Genomic DNA, 25,106 nt, shown 5'->3' with positions numbered 1-25,106 from the left:
TGAAGATATACAAAGAAACAAAAAATTCTTCAGTACTCTTAAGGTAGCAAAAAGGTTTGATACTTAAACCTTTTTTGAGGTTTGATACTTAAAAACATTAGTTTTTATTACTGCATACACTTGGGTGAGAATCAGAGATTGGTTGATTTCTGTGGTTGTATCAGTTTTGAAAATGGATTTTATAATCTGATTAATGAACAAAATGTTAAGTACATATGTCCAGAGTTACCTTTCCTGAATTGCACTTAGAAATCTTTAAATGTTCTTTGCTTTAGTTATGGGAAAATAAACTAATGCAGTCTAGGGCGGTAGACGGATTTCATTCCGAAGAACAGCAGCTTTTGTTGCAAGTTCAGCAGCAGCATCAGACCCAGCAGCAGCAGCATCACCATCACCATCACCACCAGCAAGCTCAGCCACAGCCTACGGTACCTCAGCAAGCTCAGACTCAGCAGGTCCTTATTCCTGCAGCACAGCAAGGTGAGACTGGGGATGCTTTCCTGTTTGGGACTTGGAAATCAAGTTTGCCATTTTCAAAGAAGAGAAATATTCTGAGTTTCTCCATTATTTTGGTTGAGGATGGTATCTGTGTTCCTATTAACATAAATTTGCATGAAATGTGGATTCTGTTTGTATAGTAATGATAAACAAGTAAGCCATTAATTGAAAGCCTGTATTCTAAATCTCTTGATACTTTCTTTGGAGAAGGCTACATAATGATGGATTTCCTAAAATAAGATCTATAAAGGTTTACTTACTAAAGATTTCATTGTTTTATATAGTAAAATCATTGTCTGCTTTCTTTATGAAACTGACTTATTCCTTCAAAGACATATTTGAGTTTAATCTGTATAAAAATACTTTAACCAGGAGGGTTTTTGTAACTAACTATACTTTGGCAGTCTGAAATTTCTATTCACTAGTAATTTATGTCATTTAGTACCTAATTCTAAATTGAACTAGGTTTATTTTAAGTGAACAGTGAATATATATCTTTATTTTTATTACTTGGTTTTAAGAAAAACAAGTATATAAAAACAGTGTTTGTACTGCTTTGTATTCTGCAAGTCATTTTATAGATTTTGTTTCTTTGAAGCCTTACAAAGGCTTTGTGAATAGCTCCTAGAGCACTTGAAAGCAGAGGAATATTTAGGCCCTGAAAAAGCTAAGACATTTGATCCATTACATATAGTAAGTGTTTTTGTCATAATAAATTAAGAGTGACCCTATTTTTTTGAGTGATACTGCTTTCCACAGTTTCAGTTACCTGTGGTCAGCTGTGGTTTGAAAACATTAAATGGAGAAGTCCAGAAATAAATAATTTATAAGTCTTTGAGTAGCATGATGAAATGTCAAGCTGTCCAGCTGCGTTCTGTCTGGGATGTGAATCATTCCTTTGCCCAGTGACCCAGGCTGTATATGCTGTGTATGTAGTAGCAGCCTTGGTTATCAGATCGTATTGGCTGCCAGCAAGGGCAGAGTACTGTATTCAGCATTTGAGTTTTGTAAGTCTTATTATTGGAGATGGGAATGAAGGTAAATGAAACAGTTCTTTTAAGGTAACTGCTTAATTACCTATTTGCCTCATTTGAGAGTGTATAGATGGCGTTGCATAGTAAAAATATGTTTGGGTTATTTTACTGTTCATATCGAATAAGACTTCTAATACTTGCTTTTATTCTATACCTTGCATCAAATAATTATCCTTTCACTCTGTATTGATTGATGACTGTTCCTCCTATTGCCTTCAGGCCTGGCACTAGGATTTTAGGTCATCATAAATTAAAATTTGATTTTCTTCACTCAGAAAATATTAGGATAATGGGATTATCTATTTATTTTCTGAAATTTGCGGAATCAAACAGTTCCTGTTACACTTAAGTAATGTTGCCATTATTTTTGATTTGTATTTTTAAAAAGTTGATGAAAGTTACTTATGATTCTAACAAGTCATATTGAGAGAAGGGCTACAGTATGTAAATTTTAAAACAGTTGTAACTTTTTGAGCTTACTCTTAATGTGTTAATAACTCATTCTAACAGTAGTATTATGTCAATAAAATTGTTAATGCTAAGTGAGCAGGACAATTTATAGTTTAAGAATGCACAGAAATGTATAGTTTAGATGACAGGTATCTCACTACTTTTTTTAAATACATTTTACTGATTATTCTATTACATTTGTCACATTATTTTTCTCCCGTTTATTCCTCTCTGCCCTGAACCCTCACTCCCACCAGCATTTCCCCCACCCCTTAGTTCATGTCCATGGGACGGACATGTAAGTTTTTTGGCTTCTCCATTTCCTGTACTATTCTTTATCTCCTCGTATTTTGTACCTGCCATTTATGTTTCTTATTCCCTTTACCTTTTCCCCCATTCCCCACCTCCCCATCCCTCTGATAACCCTCCATGTGATCTCCATTTCTGTGATTCTGTTCCTGTTCTAGTTGTTTGCTTAGTTTTAGGTTTAGTTCATAGTTGTGAGTTTGTTGTCATTTTGTTGTTCATAGTTTTGATCTTTTTCTTAGATAAGTCCCTTTAATATTTCATATAAGAAGAGTTTGGTGATGATAAACTCTTTAACTTGACATTATCTGGGAAGCACTTTACCTGCCCTTCCATTCTAAATGATAGCTTTGCTGGGTAGAGTAATCTTGAATATAGGTCCTTGCCTTTCATGGCTTGGAATACTTCTTTCCAGCCCCTTCTTGCCTGTAAGGTTTTTAAGGAAATCACCTGGTAGTTATATGGGAACTCCTTTGTAGATAACTATCTCCTTTCCTCTTGCTGCTTTTAAGATTCTCTCCTTATCTTTAATCTCGGGTAATATAATCATGATGTGCCTTGGTGTATGCTTTCTTCAGTCCAACTTCTTTGGGTCCCTCTGAGCTTCCTGGACTTCTTTGAAGTCTTATATCCTTTGCCAGATTGGGGCAGTTTTCCTTCATTACTTGTTGAAATAAGTTTTGATTTCTTGCTTTTCCTCTTCTCCTTCTGGCACCCGTATGATTCAGATAGTGGAAACGTTTATTAAAGTTGTCCTAGAGGTTCCTAAGCCTCTCCACATTTTTTTGAATTCTTGTTTCTTCATTCTGTTCTGGTTGGATGTTTACTTCTTCCTTCTGCTCCAAATTGTCTATTTGAGTCCCTGTTTCCTTCCTGTCACTGTTAGTTCCCTGTATATTTTTCTTTATTTCACTTTTCATAGGTTGGCTATCCTTTTGTTGCTTAGTTGTATTTTTTCTGGAGTTTTGATCTGTTCTTTCATTTGGGCCATGTTTTTTGGTCTCGATGTGCCTTAAGAGGCATTTTATTTCTATTCTAAGTGGCAGAGCGTTATGTATTCACCAGAGCGGGGCAGCCCTCTGTGCTGCATTGTGGCACTGTATTTGGGGAGGGGTCTGAGAGGGAACAGTGCTGCCTGCTCGGCTCTGGGAGGCCTTCAGTCACACGCCCTGCTATCCACAAGCAGACTGAGCCCTCTGGTTCTGATTCCTGGATGTGTGGGTTTTTATAGCCAGGGGGTTTGTAACTTTATTTCCCACACTGGAACTCTGGTTTATGTGGTCTGTCTCGCTCCCTAGTGGTTCCTGCTGGTTTATCTGCACACGAATGTGGAGCTTCCCAGTCTTCAAGCCACTGCCTTGTCCACCGGGTCCTCTCTGCCCCTGCTGCCTGTCTCTGCCCCCCAACCAGTCTGAATGAATGTTTCTTCTTTAACTCCGTGGTTGTTAGACTTCTATCCAGTTTGATTTTCTGGCAGTTCTGGTTTTGTGTTTTTTAATTGGTTGTTGTCCTTTTGGTTGTGTGAGGAGGCAAAGTGTATCTACCTACACCACCGTCTTGGCCAGTAGTTGGTATCTCAGTATTTCTTGTTCCTGGGTTCCCTTGTGTCCTTAGGCATTGTTACTCAAATCGTTTTTAAAATGATGTTTTCCAGAAGATGATGGGTATTATCACAGCTGTTATTTACCATAGAAATTTATAATAATCTGAGATACCTAGGAGTTGAGTTTAGTTGAATGCAGAAAAGGTGAAAAAATGAAAAAAGTTTGCAGCATTGTCTGCCATTCTTGTGATTATAAAAAAGCCTCATGATTCTTTGTTTGCATGTGTGCTTGTATTTTTAATAGCTGCAGCGCCACAAGTTATTGTTCCTGATTCTAAGTTGATACAGCATATGAATGCATCAAACATGGTAAGATTCAGAACAAAGCACTATGTTTGGCTCGACTTATTGTAACCCAAATTGTGACTGTGCCTAGGTAGATTGTGTATTAGCCAAGTTTATGCAAGGCTTGAGCAAATGGTTGTTATATTTGTCTTCCTGAATATTGGATTTAGAAGCAAATCTAAAGTTTAGCTTGACACTTAGATGTTGAGGTTCATAAAATTATGCAATTTTCTGTTAAAAATACCAGAAGAATGATGCTTTGTGGGACCTATATCATTCCTTTTTCTGTGTGTGTGGAAAAGAGGACCTGCCAAACAGATGATAAAAATATAGTTTATTTGCAAAAGATTCCTTAAGATCTATTAATTACAAGAGATCAGGAATGCTAAGAATTGAAAACTTTAAACATTTTTTTAGGTAGTTCAAGATAACTGTTTTTTAAGATCAAACATTTAAAAATTTTTTCCAAGATTTAACAATAGCATAGCCTAATAAGTTTTATTATAGTATATAATTTGCTATTTTAAAATGCATTTAACCGGTTGCATTTATTACATATTATATTTGAGATATTTCTAAGGGATGTCCACTGAACTTCATAGTAGCAAAGTTTTCAAATTTTACTTCGGAAATATAGTATTTTCTATCAAATGTAGTATATATAACACTAAAACTGAAAGACCCTCTTCAGATTCTTAGAAAATCTTTATCTATATCTTTAAAGATAAAAACCCAGTAGAATAGTTGGTCTAGCACTTTCACATAAGTAGCTTTTCTTTGTGCTCGTTATGTAGACAGTTACTGATGTCTTAGCTCTGACATCAGTTTTGCAAGGTTTTTTTTTTTTTTTTTTAATGGAATGATTGCTCTAATGCATTATGTATGGTATGGCTATTTCACAGAAGAAATTTTCAGTAGACATTAAAAAAGACATTTTCTGTATTGTACAGACACTCAGCAGATATTAATGGCAAGTTGAATGTGTGGATGTGTGTGCATGTGATGATTCTGCCGTGTGGTGTATAGAAAGTACTACGTCTGTTTGCCTGTAAATGGTGATATGTTCTTATAAAGTTGTAGGCAATTAATATTTCTAAATAATATTTCCCAATAATAAGTGGTTGTTAATATGTTCTTATAATATAGAATACCTTTTATTTGCCTTTACAGGCTAGATTTATTGAAAATTGGGTAGTTGGGTATTCTGCATTTCATAGGGAGATTCTGGAGGTCTATAGCTGGAGTCTGGGGACAGGTGGGAATTTTAGGCTTGAGATGTCAAAATTACGTAGGCTCGTCAAGTGGCAAAATAAACATAGTTTCTTGGAAAGTTATATCTAGAGCCTAGACTAGATCATAGTTATATCATTAATGTACTTGAGTAAATTTTCCAAGTTTTGTTGCCTTCTGACTTCACATCTCTTAGGCACAGTTATATTTATTTCTTAAAGCTTATTCAAATAGAGGTGTTTCTAAAAAATCTAGATTTGATTGAGTTATATGAAGGTGTGGTAACTTAAAAAGATTGACAGGGGAGAGGAAAACTACCTACCTCATTTTTCAGACCATAAGACGTGCCTAAGTTTTAGAGGAGGAAAATAGGAAAAAAATTTTCAAGGAAAAATGTGGCAAAATATTTAATAACATAAATAACATAATATTTCACCAGTATAAATGTAAACAACTCAACAGGGGCATTAACAACCATTATTCCTCCCAGATGGGGGTCGGCGGGGAGAGGGTCTTGTAGTCTGAAAAACTATATAGTTATAGTGAGATACAAGGAAATGCTTTAAGCACAAGATTAAAACACAGCAAGAATGTGGTATGGTTCTTTTGGAGGGAGGAGAGAAGTCTCCAGGAGCAGTAAATCAAGAATTTATGGCTTTAAAGAAATCCAGAATATAATCCTATGTATATTTTTGTAACTTTAATGTTAGGCACTAACTTTTAAAATGTAGAAATTAAATTTTGTGAGTTTTTTAAAGGTTTTGAGGTTTTTTAAATTAATAAAACTATTATTATGTTTTACCTAGATGTAATGCTAATGTTATGTCACCTAATGGCATGTTAGAATTGCCAGCCATACTCCTAAGTATAGTCTTCTGGTATAAATGTTTTATAGAGACCTGTCGATTCTAGTATAAGTTAAAAATACTAAAGTTTCTAAAATAACAGTATTTACACTTTTGCCTCAAGTATGTTAATTTAGAATAAGGTTTTGAGAGTGAGGAATTAGTAGGAAAGGAAATAAGGGAATGGATATTTCATACATTGTATAGCATTATTAGTGTGGGTAAGATTTTTTTTAAGAGCACATTTTCCAGAGAAAAACAAACCAATTATATATTTTCAACTTAAGTGCTTTAAATAATTAAGTAGGACATTTTAGGCTAGATGGTCTTTATTGTACTATTTTATAAAATGGGATTTAGTCTCATGTAGAACTTTTCATTTTAGTATAAACTAAACAGTGAGCTTCACATACTGTTAAAAGGTGCCAGAGATAAACTGAGGTCCTGTTATGCAGATGGGTGGTTTTGATTTTTTTTGTTTCTTCAGAGTGCTGCTGCTACAGCTGCTACCTTGGCGCTCCCTGCAGGTGTGACTCCTGTTCAACAGATACTAACAAATTCAGGTAATTAGAAATAATGGAACCATTATACCTATATAACTAAGAAAATTGTACCATCTAGCCTTTGTTTTGTCTTCATTGGAAGACAGAATACCTTAATTTGTTTATTTTTAACCCATTTGGCTTAGGTTATTAAAATAAGATTATTTTGGGGCACATTAAACTATAATAATTGCTAAGGATACAGTAGAGAAGATAAGACTTACACTTGAGCTTTTGATCTACAAATGAGCATTATATTATTGAATGAATTGCAATTATATAGAAATGCTTATTTAGTTTAAAAACTTCTTTCTAATTTATTTTTTAGAGAGAAAGAGAAACATCCATTTGCTCCACCTATTTAATGTATTCATTGGTTGATTCTTACATGTGCCCTGATGGGATCAAACCCCACACCCTTGGTATATTGGGACAATGTCTCTAACCAAGTGAGCTACCCAGCCAGGGCTACTTAGGTTTCTGGTAGACACATTTAACCTGCAATTGCTCACTTTTTAATTAATTCAGGATTCTGTGTCATTTAAAACAACATATTAGAGAGATTCAGTTCTATATGCATAAATTGGTCATACAGTTAATGCTAAGTGTCAGTGACAATTGGCTCAGTAAACTTTTATAGTTTTTAAACAATTTTGAAGCTAAGGACTATGGTGTTCTTTAGTTCAAGATATTAATGAAGTTTATATTGCCGTTTTGTTGAAGATTTAAAATTAACAGCCCCTGATCTGACATACTGCTCACTCATGACTCTTAACTGTTAGCAAAGGTGATGTAAGCTTTTAATCAACTCTCATAATCTGTTAAGGCTTATGTTGGAAGTGTTAAAACTTCTGTTGGAAAATAGCTTTGTAAGAATGGTAAATGAGGATGTATTTTAACATGGATGAAAGTCAGAGAAGTTAAGGATTATATTTTACTGTGTATGGATAACAGCCCTTAAAACTCATAGACTTTTGACATAATTTCTGTGGTCTTTGGTAGTTAGACATTCACTATTAATTCATTTATTTGAGATGGTAACTGCTAAAATGGTAACTTGGAATACATCCTTTTTGCTTTAGGCCAGCTTCTTCAAGTGGTCAGAGCAGCCAATGGTGCTCAGTATATCTTTCAACCTCAGCAGTCAGTGGTTCTACAGCAACAGGTTATACCACAAATGCAGCCTGGTGGAGTGCAGGCTCCTGTTATACAGCAGGTAAAAGAAGCATTCTAAATTCTTGTATAACTCACACCTTAATGTATATTCAATATGTTTAAGACAATTGATGTTATTCCCTACTCACTAGTCTCCACCCAGCCTTTTAAGCTAGTTATTCAGCATTCATTCAGCAAGCATTTACTCTGTGGCTGTATGTTAAGGTTTCTGCAAAGGACTGGAGATTTAGAAGTGAACAAGGCAGGCATGAATCTAGTTTCACAATACTGTGTTATTTTCTGGAAAGAGGTGTATGGAATTCTTTCTTTCACCTCCAATATCTGAAGTATTATGAAATTCTACCAATTCTTTATAGTTCCTTTTTTGAGACTGCAGTTTTAACATATTTATAGTTCCTAAATATTTGAAAAGAGTGATCTCAGACTGTTATTTCTTTAGTTCATGCTCTCATAATTTCTCACTTAAAATATTGTATTATCCTCTTAATTTCTCTCCCTCCAATCTTGTGCCCTCCTAACCTGACCCTACTATTTTATAATCATTGCTCTAAAAAAAGGTCTTAAAATATTTCAATGATTTCTCATTGTTTATTAGGAAAAGTCCAAATTCCTCAGCATGGTTTATAAGATTTTTTTTTTATCTTGTGTTTTGATCTCAGGTTTAATTTTTCCCATACTTCCAGTTGTTAGCTGCTTCAGCTGCTGTTAAAAAATACATTGTATTTTTGTGTACCTGGTATTACAAAGATGAAAGAGAAATGGTTATTATTTTGAGGAGTTTAGGTACTTTAAAAAAGAGACAATAAACACATAATGTCAATATTTAAAGTACCACGATAGAGGTCAGATCAGAGGAGGAGCATTAATCCAGCCTATTTATAGCTTTCCAAATTTTGTCCTGCTGTTACTTCTGGGTTTACTTGATGTTATTTTTTCTATTTAGAATCCTGCCTTTGGCCTTCTAGCAATGACCTTTACTTCCCACCAAACAAACCAGATGGAAAAGCCTGGCTGATCTCCCAAAGCACAAATAGACAGTCGAGTATTATCTACTGGGAAGGCTTCCCTGACCGTGCCTTGTTCCCCAAGCTGAACTGCGTAATCTGTTCTGTGTTCCCATAACACTGTTATCGTACTTCTATTGCATCTTCTCTCTCTTTTTTTCCATTGTACCATTAATCTGTAAACTTGAGGGAAATACTGTTTCATTATTTTTGCATTCCTTGAACCTAATGGCAAGAAGTTGCCATTCGGTGCTTTTTATTATCTGCCTTTTATTTATTAACCATAGTTTATAAGTATGTTTATTTTAACATATAATTAATATTTGTTAATTTTTTAAAGTTGATGTTTACTTTAGAATCTTAGAATACAGATGTTAGAAGGAACTTTAGAAATCTGATCCAGTGGTTCTCAGTTGTGGTTGCATGAATCATATAGGGAGCTTTAGATAAGGTGAAAAGATTTCATCTTACCCCCAGTTCAATCAGCACATTAGGAATTGAGGCTATGTATCACTGTTTTTTAAGCAATCAGGTGGTTATAATTTGTAGCCAGTGTTGAAAGCCCTTGATCCCAGTCTAACAGTGAGGTGACCAAAGCCAAGAGAGAGGTTAAACAAATGGCTTGCTTCTGCTGCATCTGTACATGTGATCTTACACAAAACTGGAACTCAGAAGTTTAGGTTTTCAGTGCAGTGTTCTTCATAGGGAGGCAGTGTAGCATTATAAAAAAAACAGAATTAGAAAGCCTCAGTTCAAATTTTGCTTTTTGGTGAATACAGTCTGGGAAGTTACTAAACCTCCCCATACATTAAGAAAATAAACTACTAACTAGTGTAACTGTTGGCCTGCAATCTGGCATATACATAGCGTGTGCTGGACAAGTGGAGTTATCTTCAGAAAATCTTTTTTCCTTAGAAATTTGAATGGTAAAATGGAAATTTAGTGAATCAGTACACTAGTTAACCATTTCTTTTTTGCTTGGGCAGTTTTAACTTATATAAGATGGCCATTTTTGGTGTTCCTTCAGCATTCGGCCCTGTTTCTGTGTACCAGGTAATGAAACTGAACTACTCGATCCTTTTAACTAGTTTCTGATATTTGGTTTTCCTTTGCCTTAGGTACTGGCTCCTCTTCCTGGAGGGATTTCGCCTCAGACAGGTGTCATTATCCAGCCGCAGCAAATCTTATTTACAGGAAATAAGACTCAAGTTATACCTACAACAGTGGCAGCACCAACACCAGCACAAGCACAGATAACTGCAACTGGCCAGCAGCAACCACAGGCCCAGCCTGCTCAACAACAAGCTCCACTGGTGTTACAAGTTGATGGAACTGGGGATACATCATCTGAAGAAGATGAAGATGAAGAAGAAGACTATGATGATGATGAGGAGGAAGACAAAGAGAAAGATGGAGCTGAAGATGGGCAGGTAGAAGAGGTAAGTTTCTGGTAAAAAACATTTAAAAAACCAAAAAAACTTGAGAAGTTACTCCATCATTTCTTCTTTTACTTGGTGCCAAATTTGAATTATATCCTATGTTTCAGAGGTCTTTAGGGTGCCATTCAACATAGGATTTCAAATATAAAGTTAGATTGTTCTAACGTAGTGAAGTTTTTAGATTGTTCTGGTTTATCTTCAGAAATATTGTTCATATAGCTGTTAATGGAAAGGAATGTATACGAAATTGTATTTATAGAGGTGATGGAGATAGTGCAAGTAATTCTATTTCTTTAGCTTGTGCATTCATGATTTAGCTTAAACATAAGACATTGGAAGAACAGATGTGGTTAATCTTTTGCTTTAATAATTAAAAAAGGACAGCAACATTTGGGAAGAGAAAATATTGGAGAAAAAAACTAAATATGACAGATTTTCTTAGAATTCTTTTGTTCCATGTTCCATACCATTTCCTTTGATAACCTTATCTACTTTTAGAAAAAACATCCTTTTACTCATTTTTAATTATTTATTAGAAATATGTAAACCTTTTTCTGTGTGTCAGCTTAGTTACTTGTGTTCCATAACTTTCATTGTTAATTGCCTTCTGCAACCTAAGATGTAACTTTCTTGATTGTCTTAATACAGAGTTCTAATAAATTATCTAATTGATATTTTAATATACTTTTTAAATTAAATATTGAAAAGATGTAAATAAATAAAAATATTTAAAAATAGAAACACCTCAGCGTCCATATCTAGTTAAAAAAATTCCATTTCTTTAATTAAAGTCTCCTGGGTGCCTCTCCCTAGTTCTGTGCCTGGCAGAGTAACCATGCTCATACATTTTGTGTTTATCATTAACATGCCTTATGTTTTACCATGTGCATACACGTATATATATGTCTAAAGAGCGTATTGTTTACTTTTGCATACCAATTTATAATGTAAGTGGAATAAGTATGTATTATTCTGGAAGTTTTTTTTCCTGAGGTTCATCTAAGCTGTTGCATATACCTATAATTATTTTCACTGTTGAATATACCGTAATTTATCCACTTTTTTCATGTGATGGGCATTAGAGTTGTGTCTTCTTGTTCACTGTAAAGTTTTAACATGTTCCAGTGTGTGTCTTCTGGGGACACATAGCAAGAGTTTATCTAGGTTTATACCTGAACACTGAATTGTTGGATCCTAAGGTATGAACGTGTTCGCCTTTACAATAAAATGCCAAACTGTTGTACTAATAACTCCTACCATTCATTATATAATGCGTATATGTCTATGTGTCTTCACCATACTCAGTACTGTGTCAGACTTCTTATTTTGCCAGTCTGATAGGTAGGAAATGTTGTTTCATTTTGGTTTTAATTTGTGTTTTCTTGATTACTGATGAGGTTTAGCCTTTTTGATTCATTCATGTGTTCTTTGTAAATAGTCAAATGAAAAACGATAATTTTTTTTGACTTGTTGGCCAAGCCCTCTAGAATAATATTTATTAGGAATGATGATAACAGGCACCCTTATCTTTTTTCTCCCCTCACCAGGGGACATCTTATTGATTTTTAAAGAGGAAAGGTAGAGGAGAGAAACATCAATGTGACAAACTTCGATCACTTGCCTCATATGTGCCCTGATCAGGGACTGAACCCTCAACCTTTTGGTTTATGGGACAGTGCTCCAACCAACTGAGCCACACCAGCCAGGGCAGTAAACCCTTATGTTAATCAGAAATACTTTCTATGGATCATTTTTTGTCCTTTTAAATTTATTGATTTTTAGAGAGAGAGAAACATCGCTTTTTGTTGTTCTGCTTATTTATGCATTCATTGGTTGATGGCTTGTATGTGCTCTGATGGGATCAAACCCACAACCTTGGTGTGTCAGGATGACACTATCTAACTGAACCACCCAGCCGGGGCTATGGTTCACTCTTAAAGTGTAATGTTTATTATAGGATTTTTATGGGATTCCTTTATCAGGTAAAAGAAGTTCCCTTATATTCAAACTAAGAGCTTTGCTTTATTTTCTAAACTATAGATGAATTGATTTTATTAAACATTTTCTGTAGCCATTAGATAATCAGATGATTTCTTATTCTTCATCTGTCGTTTATGATGAATTGTATTCGTTAATTGGTTTTCTATTTGTGAACCAGTTTTGTATTTCTCTCATGCACAACTTGATCATTATATATTAATCTTTTTATGAATTGCCAGATTCTCTTTGTTTAGGACTTCTGCATGTATATTCATGAATGATATAATGTGCAATTTTCTGCTCTTACACTCTTACCGGGTTTTCAGGTTTATGGTAGCAGTAGTTTATGGTTTTTTAGTATATTTTATTGATTATGCCATTACAGTTGTCCTATTCCCCCCCTTCATTCCCCTCCACCCTGCATACCCCGCCCCCACCATTCCCCCCCTTTCGTTTATGTCCATGTGTCACAAGTTCTTTAGATTCTATATTTCCCATACTATTCTTGCCCTCCCCCTATTTTTTACCTACCATCTATGCTACTTATTCTCTGTACCTTCTCCCCCCTTCTCTTCCCACTCCCCTGTTGCTAACCCTTCATGTGATCTCCATTTCTATGGTTCTGCTCCTGATCTAGCTGTCCTCTTAGTTTGCTTTTGTCTTAGGTGTGGTTCTAAATAACTGTGAGTTTGCTGTCCTTTCACTGTTCATCTTTTTTATCTTCTTTTTCTTAGATAAGTCCCTTTAACATTTCATATAATAAGGGCTTGGTGGTGATGAACTCCTTCAACTTTACTTTACCTAAGAAGCACTTTATCTGTCCTTCCATTCTAAATGAAAGCCTTGCTGGATCTTGGATGTAGGTCTTTGGATTTCATGACTTGGAATACTTCTTTTTAGCCCCTTCTTGCCTGTAAGGTCTCTTTTTGAGAAATCAGCTGACAGTCTGATGGGAAGTCCTTTGTAGGTGACTGTCCCTTTATCTCTTGCTGCTTCTAGGATTTTCTCCTTCATTTTAATCTTGGGTAATGTAATTATGATGTGCCTTGGTGTGTTCCTTCTTGGGTCTAACTTCTTTGGGACTCTGAGGTTCCTGGACTTCTTTGAAGTCTTATGTCCTTTGCCAGATTGGGGAAATTCTCCTTTATTATTTGTTCAAATAAGGTTTCCACTCGTGGCTGTTCCTCTTCCCCTTCTGGTACCCCTATAATTCGGATGTTGGAACGTTTAAAGATGTCCTGGAGGTTCCTAAGCCTCTCCTCATTTTTTTGAATTCTTGTTTCTTCATTCTTTTCTGTTTATTTTTTTCTTCCTCCTGGTCCACTCCTTTTATTTGAGTCCCAGTTTCCTTTCCATCACTATTGGTTTCCTGTGCATTTCCCTTCATTTCAATTAGTTTAGCCTTCATATGTTTCTCTACTTTGTGACTAAAATCAACCATTTCTGTGAGCATCCTGATCACCAGTGTTTTGAACTGTGCCTCTGAAAGGTTAGCTGTCTCTTGGTTGCTTAGAGTTATTGGCTCTGGGGCTTTGAGCTGTTCTTGAGCCATAATATTTTGGTCTGGTAGCACCTGTTATATATGAGGGGTGGAGCCTTGGGTGTTCACAAGGGTGGGGCCACCCAAGTCACTGGGTTGTAACGCTGTATGTGGGGGTGGTGTCAGAGAGGGGCAGTGGCGTTTGTTCTGCTCTCTCTCAGATTTCTGTCCCCTCTGACGCTTTCCACAAGCAAATTGGGTCCTTCTGGTGCTGGTTCCTAGGTGCGTGGGCTTGTGTACCCTCCAGGACCCTGTGGGTCTCTCCAATGAACTCTATGTGAACCTGGGAGCTTCTCCCAGCACCTCAACCCCAAAAGTCTTTCCAGTTGGTGCTTTCAGGCTCTAATTCCCACCACTGGGGCCCTGGCCTGAGCGGTCGTGTCTCACTGTTCGTTCCTTTGCTTGGTTTAACTGCGCACGAATGTGTGACCAGGGTCAGCCAGCTGCTTTGCGCCCTCACTGGTGTCCGCCCATTGCCACCCCACGCCTGGGATTCGCCAACCGCCTCCTACGCTCCTTAACTCCTGAGTCAGTCCGGCTGATCTTTCCTGCCCAACCCCACTTTGCGGCTGACTCCGCCTCTCTTACGGTGTGGATGAATGGGTTGTTGTCGGTCGTACAGTTCAATTTTCTGTTTTTTGGCTTCGTTTTTATCACTAAAACTTTGTTGTCTTTAAACTTGGTTGTATGAGGAGGCACAGTGTTTCCACCTACGCCTCCATCTTGGCTGGAAGTCCTGGTAGCAGTAGTTTCATAAAATGATTTTTGGGGAGTGTTCTCTCTACATTTGACTTTTTTTTTTTAAGATTATACTTAATTCTTCTGTGAACATTTGCTAAATATGCTGCTAAAATATCTGGTTCTAGGAGTAATTTTTACTCTGTTCAGGTATACTGTTTCCCTTTGAGACAGTCCAGGTAAGTGATATAGGCATACCTTCGAGGTAATGCGGGTTTGGTTTGAGACCACCGCAGTACAGCGAGTCCTGATGTTTTTGCTGGTGGGGAAAGTAATGCCTTTGATATGTAAAAAATGCAATCTCTGTAAAAAGCACAATAAAGCGAACCTTGATAAAACAAGGTATGCCCGTATTTTTCTAAGTTTATTTATCTAAGTTTTTAGTTGATTATCATAAAGTTAATATCTTTTTGATGTCAAGTCATTTGTAGTCATTTTCTTTTTTATTTTCTCATTCCTGATATAGTCTGTGATTTCTTGTTCCTTTTTTCATTTTCAGTATTGCTAGAGGTATGTTGATTGCATAATGTTTCAAAGAATCAACATACAGCTTTGTTTATTCTGTTTAGTGTGTTTTTTCTTACTTTATTAATTTATGTTCTGACTTCACTGTTTGATTTGTAGAGAATACAGTCTCTGTGATGTGTGCATCCTTTGAAATTGATAATTGCTCTATGTGATCAGTACTTGCATATGCTTCCCATGTATTTGAAGAGAATGTTTTCTGCGGTTTTGTCTCTCTCTATATATGTCTTAGATTGTCGGTATTTGGGCGGTGGGGATAGTTTATATCCTTATTGATTTTTTTTCTGTGTTTGCTCCATCCTTGACTTCACTGAGTGAGAGGGATATGTTCACACCTCTTACTATAATATAGGTGGATTTACTTCTTTTCTGTCATTGTTGCTTTTTGTATTTTGAGCCTGAAAATGTGTGCACATAAGCTTAAAATTGTATTTCCCCAGTGAGCTGAACCATTTATGATTAAATAGTATCCTACTTTATCTCTAATAATTTTATTTTATTTTTTGTTATAAAGTTTGTTTTGTGTGATATTAACAGGACCATACCACCTTTATTTCAGTTAGAATTTGCCTGATAGAGCTCTTTCTCTTTCAAATGTTGTATATTCTTAAGCTTTAATATGTCTTTTTTATGTGGAACACTGCTATGTGTGCTCTCATGTTACAAAATTTTTACGTGGGTCAGGGCTATTCCGTAGGGAAAGAATAGTCTTTTCAACAAATAGTTCTTGAACAACTGAACGTACACGAGCAAATGAATAAAGTTGGATCCATATGTCACACCATGTATAAAATTTGTGTCTCTGATCCATTAACTAAAAATGGATCAGAGACAAATGTAACATCTAAAACTCTAAAATTCTTAGAAGAAAACAGGGTAAAAGCTTCACTATTTTGGATTTGGCAGTAGTTTCTTAGATATGACACCAAAAGCACAAGTAATCAAAGCAAATATAAAAGTGAACTTAATGGATTAAAACTTTCGCACTTCAGAGGATAGTATATACCAAGTGAAAGACAAGCTATATAATAGGAGAAAATATTTGCAAATCACATACCTGATAAGGGATTAACATCCAGGCTATATGGAGAACTCTTAAAACTCAGCAAAAACAACCTATTCAAAAATAGACAAAGGGCTTAACAGACATTTCTTTAAAGAAGGTATACAAATATCCAATAAGCATGTGAAAAGATGCTTAACGTCATTATTCATGTAGAGAAATGCAAATGAAAACCGCAAAGAGATACTTCACATCTACTAGAATGGCTATCATAAAAAATAAATATTGGTGAGAATTTGGAGAAGTTGGAACTTTGTTGGTGGAGATGTAAAGTGGTGTAGCTGCTATGGAAAGTGAATTGGTGGTTGCTTAAAAAGTTAAGATTGGAATTACGTCACCTAGTAATTTCACTCCTATGTATAAGAGAATTGAAATAGGTGTTCAAAAAGGAGCTTGTGTATGAATGTTTATAACAGCACTGCTCATAAAATCTGAAAGATGTGAGCAACCCAAATGCCCATGACCCAGTGGATGGAAAAATAAAAGTTGGTGTGTCCACACAGTGGAATATTATTTAGCTATGAAAAGAAACAGAGTTCTGGTATATGCTACAACATGAGTGAATCTTAACCATTATGCTAAGTTAAGAAGCCAGACCACACATTGTATATGTGTATTATCTCTCATTCTGTTTTGTCTAGAGTAGGTAAATCTGTAGATACAGAAACCAGATAGATGACTGGTTGCCAGGGGTGTGAAGAGGTAGGAATGGGAAGTGTCTGCTTAATGGTAAAGGTGATGAGATTATTCTGGAACTGGGTAGTGGTGGTAGTTGCACACATAATGAAGTCCAAAGGAATTGTACCTTTAAAGTGGTGAATTTTATATTATGTGACTTGTATAGTTTTTTTTTAACATTTACATGGGTGATCATCTTTTTTTTTTTTTTTTAAATTTTACTTAATTTTAGATGGAGGGAAGGGAAGGAGAAAGAGAGAAACACACCAATGTGTGGTTGCTCTCTCATACCCCCTACTGGGGACCTGGCCTGCAACCCAGGTGTGTACCCGGACTGGGAATTGAACCAGCCAGCGACCCTTTGGTTCACAGGCCAGCGCTCAGTCTACTGAGCCACACCAGCCAGGGCTGATCATCTGTTTTTAATTAAAGAACATGTATTATACATACACGTGTATGAGTAGGCATAGGCCTAGACTTAATATCATCTTATTTAGAAATCTGAGTTATGCCTTTTATTTTCTGCTACGGTTGTGGTCAAGTTTAACATAATTGGTTATTTTATGGTCTTGGTCTTTAATTCTTTTTGGTTGAGACTACTCCCCTATTCCACCTCGTTGAGTGCACACTCACTTTAAATCTAATGGTTTAATTAATTATACTCTAAGCCATCACCATCACAGTGGTAATGTGCTAATTTGTACTCAGAGTCCTAATGTTAGGATGAGCCAAGACTGCTAGCCTATTTTAGCACTTTCCCCCTCCTGCTTCACCATTGTTTTCCCCTGTACATGCAGCTTCTGGTGGTGTACGGGACCGTAATGTCATTAAATGCTCACATTCTCAAACCTAAGAAAGAAGGTGTATGTCTCGACATCTTCCACGGTTATCGCTGAGAATTATCTTCCTGTGCTGTTCTGAAAGAATAAAGGAAGTAAAGTTAAACATCATTTCAGGCTTATAGGTCATAGCTTAACTAGTTTAATTGATGTATTTGATTTCTTGTTGGAATTTTAGTAACCATGGCTAAGTCAGTGCAGCCAATATGTTTATGGTGTACATATATGTATCATCAGTCCTTGGTTCTTAAAGAACATCAAGGTCATTATGTTTCTTTTCATTGCCTATTAGAAGGGCCCTTTTCTAATAGTGCATGAGGTATAAAAAATAAATTCTCCCTTTTTATTTATAGGAGCCCCTCAACAGTGAAGATGATGTGAGTGATGAGGAAGGGCAAGAACTCTTTGATACAGAAAATGTTGTTGTATGTCAGTATGATAAGGTAAGGATTTTATCACCAGATTGCCAACATTTTTTTCTGTTTTAAGTTATTTCTAAAACATCCTTTCTGCCTTGTTCTAATATTTGCGCAGCTGATTAGTGCCTTTAAAAAATTTAATCTTTATTATTTTTTTTTTTTTAGATTTAATCATTATTGATTTTTTTTTCCCATTACCATTTAATCCCCTATATTTCTCTCACCCCAGCAATCACCACACTGTTGTCCCTGTCCAGGAGTGCTTTTTCCTTCTTGCTCAGTTCCTCTCCCCCTCACATTTCCTCTCCACTAGCTGTCATCTATGAGTTTCTCCACCCTCCGCTAGTTCTGTCTCTTCACCAGCTCTCTCATCTGTGACTTTCTCCCCATTTTCCTTGTTAGTTCAGTTTATTCATTAGATTCCACATAAGAGTGAAATCATGTGGTTTTACCTTTCTCTGACTGGCTTATTTCACTTAGCATAATGTTCTCCAGGTCTGTTTATACTGTTGCAAAGGGTAAAATGTTCTTTTTTTTTTTTTACGGTCAAATAGTATTCCATTGTGTAAGTGCGCCATAGTTGTTTTATTCACTCATCTACTGATGGATGCTTGGGCTGCTTCCATATCTTGGTGATTGTAAGTAACACAGCAGTGTACATAGGGGTGCTTTTCTGTTCTTTCGAATCAGTGTTTTGTATTCCTTCGGATATATTCCCACACATGGGATCAGTGGGTCAAAAGGCAGATCTTTTTTTTTTTTTTTTTTAAGATTTCATTTACTTATCTTTAGAGGGGAAGGGAAGGAGAGAGGGAGAGAAACATCAGTGTGTGGTTGCCTTTGTGCGTCCCCTGCTGGGAATTGGCCTGCAGGGAACCAGTCTGCAACCCAGGTATGTGCCTCGACTGTCTGGTTTGCAGGCCCGCACTCAATCCACTGAGCTAGAACAGCCAGGGCAAGGTAGATCTATTTTTAATTTTCCGAGGTATCTTTATACTGCTTCGCACAGTGGCTACATCAGTCTGCATGCTCACCAACAGTGCAGAAGGGTCCCCCTTTCTTCACATCCTTGTCAGGTGTGAGATGATACCTTACTGTGGTTTTAATTTGCATTTATCTAATAATTAGGAACATTGAGCATCTTTTCATATGTCTATTGGCCATCTATATGTCCTCTGTGGAGAAATGTTTATTTAGTATAAACTGTGAATGAAGACATGGTTATAGTTTAGTAGATTATTTTAATAAAATGAGAAATAATCTGTGTAACTTTACATTTTTAAAATTAGTTATTGATGAAATTGGGAGGAAGTTGTTAAGTCCTGACTTGTTAACAAAGTAAACAATTGCTTTTGAGTTGTCCTTTAATATAAAAAATAACTCAGTGGGATAATTATATCTTTCTTTTAGCCTCAGTGACCTCAAAACTAAATTAAGTTTAATTGGATCTCTGCAAGTTGTATAATTACTAAAGAGAAAACTAGAGCAAAAAATAAGACTGATAACTAACAAATAGATATATTTTTAATGTAATTAGTTTTTAAATTATTAGCTTTGCTATAGTTTGGTATTATTAAGGAATTTTTAAACTAAATTCTATGAGAATTAGCTCTTGAATTCTTAATTCCTAAAAAGGGTGCTACTTTCTAAGTATTTTTGTTATAGTTTATTGGCATTATTGTTGAGATTTTTGTTACTTATTGAAACATTTAATTTAAAATTTGTTTTCTGGCTACAATAATTAAACTTACAATAAACCTACAAATTATATTTCATTTATAATTCAGTTTTAGCAGAGGTCTTTACCAAATACTGAAAGCTCTAAAAACAGCAGTTGGGTTATAGGTTCAGTCCCCAGTTGGGGCACATTCGAGAGGCAACAGATGGATTTTCACATTGATGTTTCTCTTCCTCTCTCCCCCCTCCCTTCCTCTTTTTCTAAAAATAAATAAATCAGTTCTTTTTAGAAAAGCAGTTGGGTTTTGTTTGTAAGTGCTACTTGTTCCGTTAATGAATATTTAATAAGTATCTACATTTGCCAGGCACTGGAGCAGTTGTCACGATCGTACAAAGTGATTCCCTGAATGACTTTCCTTTACTAATGATGGGGATCTTAAATTTGTGTTGCTTTTATAGGAATGAATGTTATCAGTAACCATGCTTATTGCAAACAGATCTATAGGGAAAATGTCAAGACAGTGGATCTTGTCATTTCCTAAAGAAAAGGTAAAGTCAAGCCACTTACATATCATTGAAATTATAGAGTAAGCTCAGTGAGGTAATTGATTCAGAGTTATGAGAACATTCACTTTTGTAGATTATGACTTATGGGTGAGTGTTCTTAACTCATTAATAATAAATGTAATATCTGTCACATTCATGTAGAGAAGAATATTTAGGTTAAAACAGGAGATAACGATAAACTTTTATTGTCAAGAAGTCTCAAGGGAACCTCTTGCAACCAAATTGTCCAGAACACAATTTCATGATAACAAGATACCAGATTTTCTTGGTTCGTGCTGGAAAATAAATTTGTATACCTATTTTAGGAGAGTTAATACTTGTGCTCTACAAGGTGCCAAATAAGAAAAGAGGAAGCCAGGGTCATACCTGTTTTCATGCAACAAATACTTATTGAGTGTTTATGATGTCCCAAGACACTGTTCTAGGAGCTTCAGACACACTAGTGAGCAAACAAAATAATCCCTGCCATTGGGAAACTTACTGCAGTGGAGGGAGATGTACACTAAAACAATGAACATAGCTTGTTAGAAGTTGATAATTGTTACAGAAAATAAAGAGGGGGAAAGGGACAGGTTACAGTTTTAAATAGGATAGTTCTGTTAGGTCTTTTGAGAATACGGCATTTAAATAGACTTAAGGAGGGCTAACCCAATCATCGTCTGTGTCAGCGGTACCTGTTCTATGTGAGTGGCAGTACGAAAGCTCGTGCTGGGCTGGGGCAGGGGTGTTCTGTAGTAGTAGAGTAAGTCCAGGGTGAGTGAGGGCAGACGGTGTGGGACTTTGTGGGGACAGGGGCTCTTGTGTGGATTGGGAAGCTGTTGGAAGGTTTCAGATAGACAAATGTGATGTCACATTTTAATTTCAAAAGGATTACCTTTCATTTGTTAAAATCTGTGTGTGGAGAAAGCAAAGGTTGAAACAAGGAGACTGATCAAGGGATATTATAGTAATCCAAGTGAGAGATAATGTTGATTCAGGCTAGGATGATAATACTGGAAATCCTGCAAGGCAATTGGCTCTTGGATGTGTTTTGAAGAAGACTCAGTAGGAATAGTTGACTCTCTTTAGATGTGTGATAGAGAAGGAAAAGGGAAATCCAGGATGACTGCACAATGCAGTGTGCAGGTGATGTTTTACTGAGTTGTGCACTTAAAGCCTGTATGGTTTTGTGAACCAATGTGACCCCAGTAAATTCCATTAAAAAATGACTCCAAGGTCTTTTGATGAGTAACCAAAAAAAAGAAAGGAGATGCCATCGACTGAAATGGAGGAGTCTGAAGATGGAGCAGGTTTCAGAGACGAGATCAGTTTTCGACGTGTTAAGTTTGGAAAGTCTATTAGATCTCCATCTTAACATCCATCTTAACTATACATAATATATTTAGAACAGAGCTAGAAGACCAATTAATGTAAGACTCTCTTCTCGGACTACTATTTTAATTTTTGTGTGTGTTCAGTTTTAATGGATAAGAAAAATTGAATAAATGCAGAGTTGTAGTCAGTGATCTAGAGGAAGAGCATGAGAGTGGTTTTCAAATATGTGAAATGTTTTTTGACTTAAAAAAAATTTTAAGTCCCAAGAGACAGAGCTAGGACCAATAAGTAGAAGTTTGGAGGAATCATATTTCAGTAAGGGGTAAAGTGTGAAGGCTTATAAAAGTTGTCCTAGAAAAGAATAACATAATTTGCAATTCTTTGCCCTCTACTTTTAACTAATATAAGCAAACACTGAATAATTTTCCAAGAATATGCCATGGAGAGTGGTTGCACTGGGAGGTTAGACTGGAATTTTAGGAATGGAACATCAAATTATGTGTACATAGTAAACATTTCTTCATTATTATATGAAACAGCCTGATTTAGTAGAAAGCCTATTGGATCTGATTCAAGAATCATCTTTGTCACTTAATAGATTATACCCTTGGACAAGTCATTTAACTTTTCCAGCCTGTAATTTCCTTTTTTAAAATGAAATTGTGAACCATTTGATTTGAAGTCTTTTTAGACTAGAAAAGAGGGAGAACCACAGGTTTTTCTTTGAAAGAGAATGTGGAGCTGGAACTGGACTTTGAATGATGAGTGGGGCTTACTGCAAAAGGGAAGAAAGTTCATTTTAGTTCACTAAATTTTACAGCTTCTTTTCCCCCTAAGTCCACGGAATTGCAAGTAAATGAAGGCAAAGCTAGGAGTGCCCAGGGCCTGGTCCAGTTTGAACTCCACCCTTCTCTCTCTCTGTCTTAACTGTAGGAGGTACATAGTTTTTGAAATGTGTATCGAGTGGCGGGATGACTAGCACGCCCTCAGTTGTATTTGTTAAATGCTGCCATGTAGTTAAGTCTTGAAAACTAAACTGTAAAAGAGTTTGACTTTGATAGAAGAAATCAGTACATGCATATACTTTAGAAATAATACTAGAAATGTCTTGGGGAATGCCATTGGGAATTAATCAGTAGGAAAGAGTACTTTTAGTTGATGAGATTCGAGAAAACTTTGTGGAAGACACAGTATTTTGAGGTGGATCTTGAACTAGGAATTGAATATAAAAATGGGAGCAAGGGATGCTACTTCCTTTGATTGAAATACAGCCCTTGAGTAATGTGGAAGTAGGAAATAATCTTGGGAAGTGAGTTATTTCCTGGTCATTTAGAAATAGAAATAGTCAAGAAGAGGTGATTGGTCAGAATTGTGCTCTTTGCAGCATTGTTTATAAGATTATTGGAAAGAAGGGGAGAATGAAGGCATGAAAATCAGTTAGATGGTTATTGTAATAAGTCAGATGACAGGAGGCTGTTATGTGGTAACTGGAAGATTATTGATGGCCTTGCAGAAAACAGTTGCCAGGTGTGGCGATGACGGAGTAGAATTAAAGTAAATAGCAATTTAAAATACTGATATTTAGTATGAATACTAATACCATGAGGCTGTATATTTAGAAGAGTCAGTCATGTGGCAGTTGTTACTATTTGTGAGAACGAGGAAGGGAATGGTTGGAAATATGATGCCAGTATTGAAGAAAGGTGGTGTCCTGGGGGTCAGTAGATAAGAGAATGAAGAAAAGCCTAAGGTTAAGTGAATGGTATAGCCATAAGGGAGTTATTAGAGCAAAGGTAAAACTAATCTGGAAGCATCAGGGAGAATAAGGGGTGTTCCTGTTTTAAATATTTGCCAGAATAAAATTTCCTGTGAAAAAAGAACACATGTACATGCAACCTGGTAGAGATAGAAAAATACTCTTAACTGCTTTAATATAAATACTAAGTGTTGTAAAAAAAAAAATACTACAGATTTATTTTTTTAAATCAACCTGGTGGGTGAGTGGTTTGTTTGCTTTAGGTTAATTTAAACTTTATTAAAAAATCAATATATCCAACCACAGTGGTGCAAAACTAGCAATCAGTTACAAGAAGAAAACTGCAAAATTCACAAGTATTTGGAGATTAAAGAATATGCTATTGAACAAACAACCAAGGAGGGCTCAGTGAAGAAATCTGAAGAGAAATAAAAAAAAATACCTTGACAAATGAAAACACAACATACTAAAACTTATACATGCAGGAAAAGCAATTTTAAGAGAGAAGCTCATAAAGATAAATGCCTACATTAAAAAATAAGAAAGATCTCAAACTAACTTTACATCTCCAGGAACTAACTAAAAGAGGAACAAACAAAGCCCAGTTAATAGAAGGAAGGAAATAATAAAGATCAGAACAGAAATAAATGAAATGGAGATTAAAAGACAATAGAAAGGATTACTAAAACTAAGAGCTTGTTCTTTGAAAAGATAACTTGATTAACTTTTCAGTGGTTCACCAAGAGAAGAGAGAGGAATCAAATAAAACAAGAAATGAAATGTTACAACTGATACCACAGAAATACGAAGGATCATAATCAACTACTGTGGACAATTACATGCCAACATATTGGACAACCTAGAAGAAATGAATTAAATTTCTAGAAACATAAAGCCTTTGTAAACTGAATCATGAAGTAGAAAATCTGAACAGACTGATAGCCTAAGGAGATTGAATCACTAATTAGAAACTTCCCAATAAACAAAAGCTCCAGTTCAGACAGCTTCACTGGTGAATTCTATCAAACATCTAAAGAGGAATTAATACCAATTTTTCTCAAAGTCTTCCAAAAAATGTTAGAATGGAAGGGAATATGTCAAAACTTATTTTACCAAAACTAGACAGAGACACCACAGGAAAAGAAAGTTACATGCCAAAATTCCTGGTGAACATAGATGTGAAAATTCTGAATAAAATATTGGTAAACTGAATTCAACAATGCACTAAGAGGATCATATCTTTGTTGGATTTATTTCAGGGATGCAACAATGGTTCAGTATTCTCAAATAAATCAAAGCAATACAACACATGAACAAAAAAAGGGTAAAAGGCATATGATTATCTCAACAGATGCAGAAAAAGCATTTAACAAAATTCTGTGTCCCTTTGTGATAAAAACTCTCCTCAAGACAGTCAGTCTACTGACTTCAACTTTAAATAAAAGAGTACATAAGACAAGCCTACACCTGAAAGCTTTTCTGTTAAGGTCAGGAACAAGATGCAGATGTTCCCTGTCTCCACTTTTACTCAGTATAACATTGGAAAGCCCTAGCCAAAACAGTCAAGAAAAAAGAAGAGTTATGTAGATTAGAAAGGA

General features: G+C 35.7%; 1 protein-coding gene and 1 non-coding gene across 2 annotated transcripts in view; both read left to right on the top strand.

Annotated features, from left to right (window-relative positions):
• Nucleotides 1-25,106, top strand: part of GTF2A1 (general transcription factor IIA subunit 1) — a 48,604-nt gene that overhangs the window by 12,979 nt on the left and 10,519 nt on the right. Inside the window, exons 3-8 of the mRNA XM_037154794.2 lie at nucleotides 276-480; nucleotides 4,136-4,200; nucleotides 6,739-6,814; nucleotides 7,876-8,009; nucleotides 10,092-10,412; nucleotides 18,129-18,218. Coding sequence (XP_037010689.1) covers nucleotides 276-480; nucleotides 4,136-4,200; nucleotides 6,739-6,814; nucleotides 7,876-8,009; nucleotides 10,092-10,412; nucleotides 18,129-18,218 — 891 coding nt within the window. The remainder of the gene's footprint in view (nucleotides 1-275; nucleotides 481-4,135; nucleotides 4,201-6,738; nucleotides 6,815-7,875; nucleotides 8,010-10,091; nucleotides 10,413-18,128; nucleotides 18,219-25,106) is intronic.
• LOC119056401 (small nucleolar RNA SNORA79) lies at nucleotides 1,724-1,867 on the top strand. The gene has a single exon (XR_005083876.1). It is a non-coding gene; the product is annotated as a small nucleolar RNA SNORA79 (small nucleolar RNA).

This window comes from Artibeus jamaicensis, unplaced genomic scaffold (genome assembly GCF_021234435.1).
Source record: "Artibeus jamaicensis isolate MK-2021 breed Jamaican fruit bat unplaced genomic scaffold, CSHL_Jam_final contig_851, whole genome shotgun sequence".
NCBI classification, from domain to species: domain Eukaryota; kingdom Metazoa; phylum Chordata; class Mammalia; order Chiroptera; family Phyllostomidae; genus Artibeus; species Artibeus jamaicensis.
The sequence above is the reverse complement of the archived record's forward strand: the minus strand, read 5'-3'. Positions and strand labels throughout refer to the sequence as shown.